Here is a 7,570-nt window from a genome sequence, read left to right on the forward strand (position 1 = left end):
ATTCTACGTGTCAGAACTCTGAGAACAAAGCCTGAGCTAGGCTGAGCTGTGGCTGCTGGTGAATAGTACAAGCCTGGGATTTGCTTCCCACAATTCTTGCTTCCGACATTTCCTGCCACTGGGCGGGGATTCTTGCTAAACTGAGATCATTCAGTTGCTGGGAAGCTAACAGTTGAGACCAACACCAAAAGCAGTCAATGGCACAAGGCCCATTCTGCCTTCCTGATCATGTGACTGGTGAGACCCTTTGTGGGGCTGATGTCTGAGGAGCCCACAGGGTGACTACAGCTTTCAGTCAAAGCGATTCAAATCTGAGGAGACTTTTTATGTTCATGGAAAAATGGAATTAGAAAATATGCTTTTTTTCATTGCAAAAAATGATCAAAACCCACTTGTGTTTTTTTTTCACACTATACTTTCTGTGGGTTCTTGGAAAAATGGCATGGTGAGTGCTCACATTAGTGATGGATGGGCAGGCTACTGGGAATAATTTATAATCGAAATTCCTCTCGCCTCCCTCTTCCCCAGATAGGTGACCTAATAGCCCGTTGCTCCCAAGCCGTTGTTGACTCATGTTTCACAGTCCTTGGCTAACTCTTTATTTGTAATTTTGGCTGTTTTGTTCAACAGTGGCATATGCAGTGTCAAACACCAATAGTTGTATGCCGAGATTTACTAATGGCCGTATTGAGATCTGCCAGCAACAAACCTTTTATTTTTCATCGCTACTTTAGCATTACTTTAACAATACTTTTTGTAATTATTTTCATTTTATTTGAAAGAAGGTGGAGTGAAGGGGAAGAGAGAGGTAGCTGGGGACACTTCCTGTCGCTGGTTCACTCCCCAGTTGCCCCCCTATAGCTGGTGTCGGATAAAGCGGAAGCCAGGAGACAGGAACTCATTTTGAATTTCCCATCTGGGCACCAGGGAGCCAAATGCTTGAGCTGTCTCCTGATGCCTGGCAGTGTGCCCATTAACGGGAAGCTAGAATGGAAAGAGGAGCTGGGAATCCCCTCCAGGTATATTCATATAGATATCAATGTCCCAAACAGTCTCAGTCTCTCTCTCTCTCTCTCTAAGATTTATTTTATTTTTATTGAAAAGTCGGATATACAGAGTGGAAGAGAGAGAAAGATGTTTCATCCACTGATTCACTCCCCCAATGGCCGCAATGGCCGGAGCTGAGCCAATCTGGAGCCAGGAGCCTCTTTTGGTTCTCCCATGCAGGTGCAAGGACCCAAGATTTTGGGCCGTCCTCCACTGATTTCCCAGGCCATAAGCAGGGAGCTGAATGGGAAGCAGGGCCTCTGATATTAGAACTGGCATTCCTATGGGATCCCACCTGATACAAAGTGAGGACTTTAGTCACTAGGCTACTGTGCTGGGCCCAGTCTGTCTCTTTTTAAAGTTATATTTTACTTTTATTTGAAAGACAGAGTTACATAGAGGAAAAAGAGAGAAAGGGCTTTTATCTATGGGTTCACTTCCCAAATGGCTGCAGTGGTCAGAGCTGGGCTGAACTGAAGCCAGGAGTTAGAAGCTTCTTCCAGGTTGCTCATGTGAATGCATAGTTCCAAAAAGTTCAGGCACTTGGACCATCCTCCACTGCATGACCAGAGCATAAGCAGGGAGCCATATTAGAAGCAGAGCAGCTAGGACATGAACCAGTGCTCATGTGGGATGTTGGCCCTGTAGGTGGAGGCTTAGTCTAATATGCTTTGGTGCCAGGCACCTCAAACAGTTGTTTAACTTTTGGCAAATGCTTGCTTTCCTCTTCTTCATTGATATTTGGCTCCAACTTTTGTATTCTTGAGTTCATCAAAATATCTTTATTTTGCTGTGGATCATTTCTTCCATTTTGACAAAATTTACTGTTTAGCAGGGATGGCATGTTTTTATTTTCACCATTGAAAAAGTGCTTTTGTTCTGGCATTTTATCAATTAATTATCTAGAAAGTGTAAATTTAATATCAAAATCTCCTACATTACCAAAGTAATAAAAATCTTCTCTTTCTGTATAAAGTTTCCACTTATGGACCCTGTAAACCACGGACTTCTCTCAAAGATGCCATCAAATCCACTGATGATCGTGATACTTCTTTCACTAATGAAGCTAGCTTTTCCCTAGATAGCCAAATACGGGAAAGAGAAGCCATGTTGAGTACATACATCAGTTGAAGAAGTGGGGTTGACATCTGAGGACATTATGAGTGGATCACAAGCAATGTGCAAGGTGGAGGGAAGGAATCTTAAGGTTAAATGATCATGTTGGTATCTGTTTGTTTTTTCTTTTACCCCAACCGATACACAGGTAGGAAAAGCTTTTCCGGCCACAGTACAGTGTTGAAGCAGAAATGAATGGGAAATTCAATGCTTGCTGGCTCCGCATGTCTACTTGCTTCTGCTCCAGATCCTGTATCATGTTGTATGCATATGTTACAGATGCTTCGTTCCCACCCCCAGGGCAGAAGACCTTGGCTTTCCTTCTTATATATTGTCAAATAACCAACTATGTGAAATTTTTTGGGTTTTTTTCCCCCCAAACAGTTTTGGGTGTTGTCTAGTTGAGATACCTGTCACATCATATTGGCACTTCTGTTGAGTGGATGTAAGAGCCTACAATTATAAGCTGATTAGGACATCAGACTTGAAATCGGACTTAGAAATGAGACAAACAGTTCACAGAAGTTTTGGAGTTTTTATTACTTACAACCTTAGCTTTCAAACAATGACAGGTATGGTTCGGACATTTTCTTTCATATTCCAAAAGAAAGTCTTAAGTATCAATGAGTTTTAATGCACAGTCTTTACTGGTGTGTGTGTGTGTGTGTGTGTGTATCCCTAAAGACATGCCAACTGTACCCACATCTGGATCCAATATTGGGTAACCTTGTTTAGTCCTTAGATTTAAGTGTTTTTGAAGGACATCTTTTATAAACTCTGGAAGCAGACTACAGATAGTTACCAGCGGGATGCATTCTTAGAGTTCAATGACAGTCATTGAGTCAGATCTGAAATTCTGAATTCCACAGCAATTAAGAGCTTAGAGAAAAATTTCAACAAGTGTGCAAAATAGGTTAGAAGACTTGAATATATTATTGTACTAAGTGAACAACTTTAACTTTATTTCTGCTTTTGCTTCTATCACTCATTCTCTCTTCCTTTTTCTCCTTTCCTTCCCCTCCTCCCACTCCTTCTCTTCCATTCCCTATGTCCCCTACCATCATAACATCCATCTAGTTAGCACATTACAAGATGGTGTTGCTTGATATTTTGAGCAGTCAGAAGAATTGTAGTATCCAGAGATGTGTGTTGAGAAGAAAGAGCAGGTAGATAGGGGAAGGAAAAAATTTGCTTCTGAGGAAAAATACCAACAATTGCACACACACTAACAGAAAAAGGAGTTGAGGCTGGTCCGAAGGTAGTGAGCCATCACAATTGATTGTTCACAGAAAAAGGAGTTGAAAATAAAGTAGTGAGAAATACAGTGCAAAACTGATGTTCATGAAGAATGTTAAAATATACAGCTTCACTATTAAACCATGTTTAATAGGTTAGTATTAATGTCAGGCACTAGGGAAGGCTTAGAATAATCCAAGATAAATAATATGGTCTTGACTTTTGTTCTTTGGGTTCTTTATGGTACGATCCTTGACCTGTTTATGATGTCTAGGATCATAATGTAAATGACATGGTAGGCACACAGAGAAGAAGCTTATCATTTCCCCTTGAAATGGGGGTAGAAGTGGAGAAGGCAGGCTAGAAAATGCTCCTTGGAAGTGATGACACTGGAGCCCTTAAGGGCTGTATATTTTTATAATTTCTTTACAGTTCCAGCATAGGCCATTGGAAATATTCAAGGAATCAATGACCTGTTAACTTTATTCAAGGTGCCTGAGTCATTTAAGTTTTTATAGTCAATACAACTTGTGTGTGCTTTAAGACGGCCTGACTCCATCTACTCTGTGAACTTTTGGTCAAACTAATTTTGAAAGTCTTTGTGCAAGTACGTTGGACTCTGTTCAGCCTGTGAACCATAGTTTAGATTACATTGCGTCCTACTGTACCTTGTTTTTCTCACCCTTGGATTATGAATTGCTTAAGGACCTTGGAATACTTCTCTGAGCCATACCCTAGGATTATTTTATCTCACTATTAAAAAATAAGCACATATAAATGATAGGAGGGGAGTGTGGAGACTGGCTTTGAATTGTCTGTTTCTAGAAAAATATTGCCTGTTATTGAGGAAAAACAATTCTGGGGGCAAGAAGGACTGTAGTCTAGTCTTAGATTGCTCTGCTGAATGCCTTGAAAGCATATGTAAATTATTTACCATCGGATGAAATTCAACTGATTCAGTGCTATTCTGTTTGGGGAGGATAATGAAAGAAGTGAATGTTCAGTCTCCCTCCACCTTCGGAATCTATAATATGCTATATGAGTTCTTTAGAGGGGTAATTTCTCCACTTGGCTACATATTTGAATTCCTAGTATATATTGATATGTCACCATGAATTCACTAAAAATAAATAAATAAATAAAATAAACCTGACACTGTAGGAAGCTTTATTGATATTTTCTAGGATTAATATTGCAAAGACATCCTATGTAAAGATGTATTATTAGTCATTGGTCAAAAGGCAAAAGTATTCTAAAACAGTTCTAAATATAAAACTGAGATTACTACTCTGGCATTAAAATTTGCAATTTGCAAAAATGCTCAGCTATACTTTCCCTACAGTGAAAATTCTGCATAAATATATAAAGTTGTGCCTGACAGAAATCATTTGGGTTTATTGTGCTAAGAAATACAATTATTCATATTAACTGTAGCATAATAATCTGACATCATGTTTTCTGCTAAACATTGCACATTACTAGTAACTTGATTGTTTCATAATAATGAAGTTCAATCAGTAAGATGTTAAGGTATATGTATTTAACTGGCAGAACTTCATGAAGGGTTGAAAATATAGCCGATTGATAAACAGCATTCATGCAACACTGCCCATTTCATTGTACTTAAAAGGGAAGCAATTAAAATATGGAATTACTAACATAGCATTTGGGGAACAAAGAAATTCATACAGGTTGTTGAGATAGCCAGATACATTAGTATATTTTAAGATGTAATATTTTATTTCTCTGGTTCCTATATGCATATAGATATAGTAAACCTGTATAATTCATTAACTCTATACAAAGAAGTACTTAAATAATCTTAAATAATACATAGCTGCTAACTGCACTTACATTTTTTTAAACAGGTTTGTACAGCCAGTTGCCATTAAATATTTTAGCAAGAAGTACCTTTAGAGCTTGGAAGTTCAAGTTACTTATTCTGACATATATTTTTCATAAATCTATATACAATGTCATTTCCATTTATGCAAGTCCACATTTCTTTGATCCCTATAGGTGAAGAAAACAGGATCTGCTATCAGAATTTCCTTCAGTTGATCGTGATCAAGACATGGTTAAGCTGGGCCAGAGCCCAGAATACCTGGATAGAGAAATGGGCTGGTTAACAAACTGGAATGAGCACACCATTTACCTTAACTGAAGTACAAAAAAAAGTCATACCATCACTATGACCTGGAAAAGGGGAAAATGTAAATTTTGACCAGGAAGCCTGTTTAGAAGCATTTCCTATGAACAATAGGAGGACCAGCTTCATCATATTCTTGCTTACTGATCCACATCTGCTGGAATGTAGACAGGCTGGCCAGGATGGAGCCCCCAATCCAGACGGAATACTTCCGTTCTGGGGGAGCGATGATCTTCACTTTCATGGTGCTTGGGGTCAGGGTTAAGATTTCCTTCTGCATCCGGTCAGCAATGCCTGGGTACATAGTGCTGCCTCCAGACAGCACAGTGTTGGCATACAAATCCTTGCGAATATCCACATCACACTTCATGATCGAATTAAAGGTCGCCTCGTGGATGCCACTGGACTCGAGGCCCAGGAAGGAAGGCTGGAAAATGGCCTCAGGACAGCGGAAGCGTTCATTCCCGATGGTGATCACCTGCCCATCTGGAAGCTCATAGCTTCTTTCCAGCGAGGAGGATGCAGCTGCGCTGACCATCTCCTGCTCAAAGTCCAGGGCCACATAGCACAGCTTCTCTTTGACATCCCGCACAATCTCTCGCTCAGCCGTAGTGGTGAAGCTATAGCCTCTCTCCGTCAGGATCTTCATGAGGTAATCCGTCAGATCTCTGCCTGCCAGATCCAGACGCAGGATGGCATGGGACAAGGCATAGCCTTCATAGATGGGCACAGTATGAGTGACCCCGTCCCCAGAATCCATGACTATGCCTGTGGTTCGTCCGGAGGCATAGAGGGACAGCACAGCCTGGATAGCCACATACATGGCTGGTGTATTGAAAGCCTCAAACATAATCTGAGTCATCTTTTCGCGGTTGATCTTGGGGTTGAGGGGCGCCTCGGTGAGGAGGATGGGATGCTCATCAGGTGCCACCCGAAGCTCGTTGTAGAAAGTGTGGTACCAGATTTTCTCCATGTCGTCCCAGTTGGTGACTACTCCATGTTCAATGGGATACTTCAGGGTCAGGATGCCTCTCTTGCTCTGTGCCTCATCCCCGACGTAGCAGTCCTTCTGGCCCATGCCTACCATGACCCCCTGGTGTCGTGGACGCCCCACCATAGAGGGGAACACAGCCCGTGGGGCATCATCTCCACCAAAGCCTGCCTTACACATCCCTGATCCATTATCTACTACTAAGGCGGACAGCTCATCATCAGTCATGGCGCTTGGTGGAATCTTCCAGATGAGCCGCCACAAGTGAAATCTAGATTAAGTAACTGACTACAGTGTGCGAGAGAGGCTGTAGAAGCCCAAGACACCCTAAAACTGTTCTCAGAAAGGGGAGCCTGTGCTGTGACCCTCGGTATTTAAAGGAACACATAGACCCTCCCACGTCCTCTCCTACTAGTTCCCAGCATTTCTGGGTGGAGTCTCCTTGGAGGTATTAATAATGATGGAGATGATTATAGAAATCATTAGTAGACCAGAAGGTCTACTAATTCATAAAGAGAAAATTGGCTACCAACTGGCCCAATCCAGGTTACTGTAATTAGGCAGCCCACACATGGCTGTCAGCCTGCTTGGCGAGGTCTCTGGATGAACGCCCATGATGCAAGGGGGTTATGAATGTAAGATGAAAGCAAGGCAGTGATAGGGAAGGGTGATGCTGCCCAGAGCACCACCCCCTCCTTACTCCATCCCTGATGCCAGCTTCTCCCCACAAGCTTCAACTTTTCATTTTTAATGTATTAGGGAGGATCTGACTTCAGTATCTTTGTTTCATTAAATTCTGAATCCTGAAGAATGTCACCATGACAGAACTTGTTTTAATGAATGCAGATACTGAGTGGCAAAGATGGGCTGACAGCTATAATTGTTATGCATTTGTGTCATTCAGGATGGCAGGCGTTCACTAGACTGCTTATCCATCAGGAAAAGGTAAGAGCAGTGGAGTGAAGGATAAAGTCAGCCTCTACAGATTTAAATTTCATCTGACTTAACTAATAGTCACATTTTATGAAGTG

At 41.5% G+C, this 7,570-nt stretch overlaps 1 protein-coding gene across 2 annotated transcripts; it reads right to left on the minus strand.

Moving 5' to 3' along the window:
• Nucleotides 1-5,439: 5,439 nt before the first annotated feature.
• On the minus strand, nt 5,440-6,781 carry ACTBL2 (actin beta like 2). 2 transcript variants are annotated; one of them, XM_040977564.1, is made up of 2 exons: nt 6,639-6,767; nt 5,637-6,515 (listed from the first exon to the last, which is right to left on the minus strand). In XM_040977564.1, the coding sequence occupies exons 1-2, from the start codon at nt 6,765-6,767 to the stop codon at nt 5,637-5,639; spliced, it is 1,008 nt and encodes a 335-aa protein (XP_040833498.1). The 2 variants fall into 2 exon arrangements, with proteins under 2 accessions (XP_040833497.1, XP_040833498.1); XM_040977563.1 differs by having other exon boundaries at nt 5,440-6,781.
• Nucleotides 6,782-7,570: the final 789 nt, after the last annotated feature.

Source organism: Ochotona curzoniae, unplaced genomic scaffold, assembly GCF_017591425.1.
Source record: "Ochotona curzoniae isolate NIBS_2020 unplaced genomic scaffold, NIBS_Ocur_1.0 contig_2754, whole genome shotgun sequence".
Lineage (NCBI taxonomy): Eukaryota > Metazoa > Chordata > Mammalia > Lagomorpha > Ochotonidae > Ochotona > Ochotona curzoniae.

Coding starts and splice junctions, on each gene's coding strand:
- ACTBL2 (XM_040977563.1), bottom strand. CDS start 6,767: ATGACTGATGATGAGCTGTCCGCCTTAGTAGTAGATAATGGATCAGGG.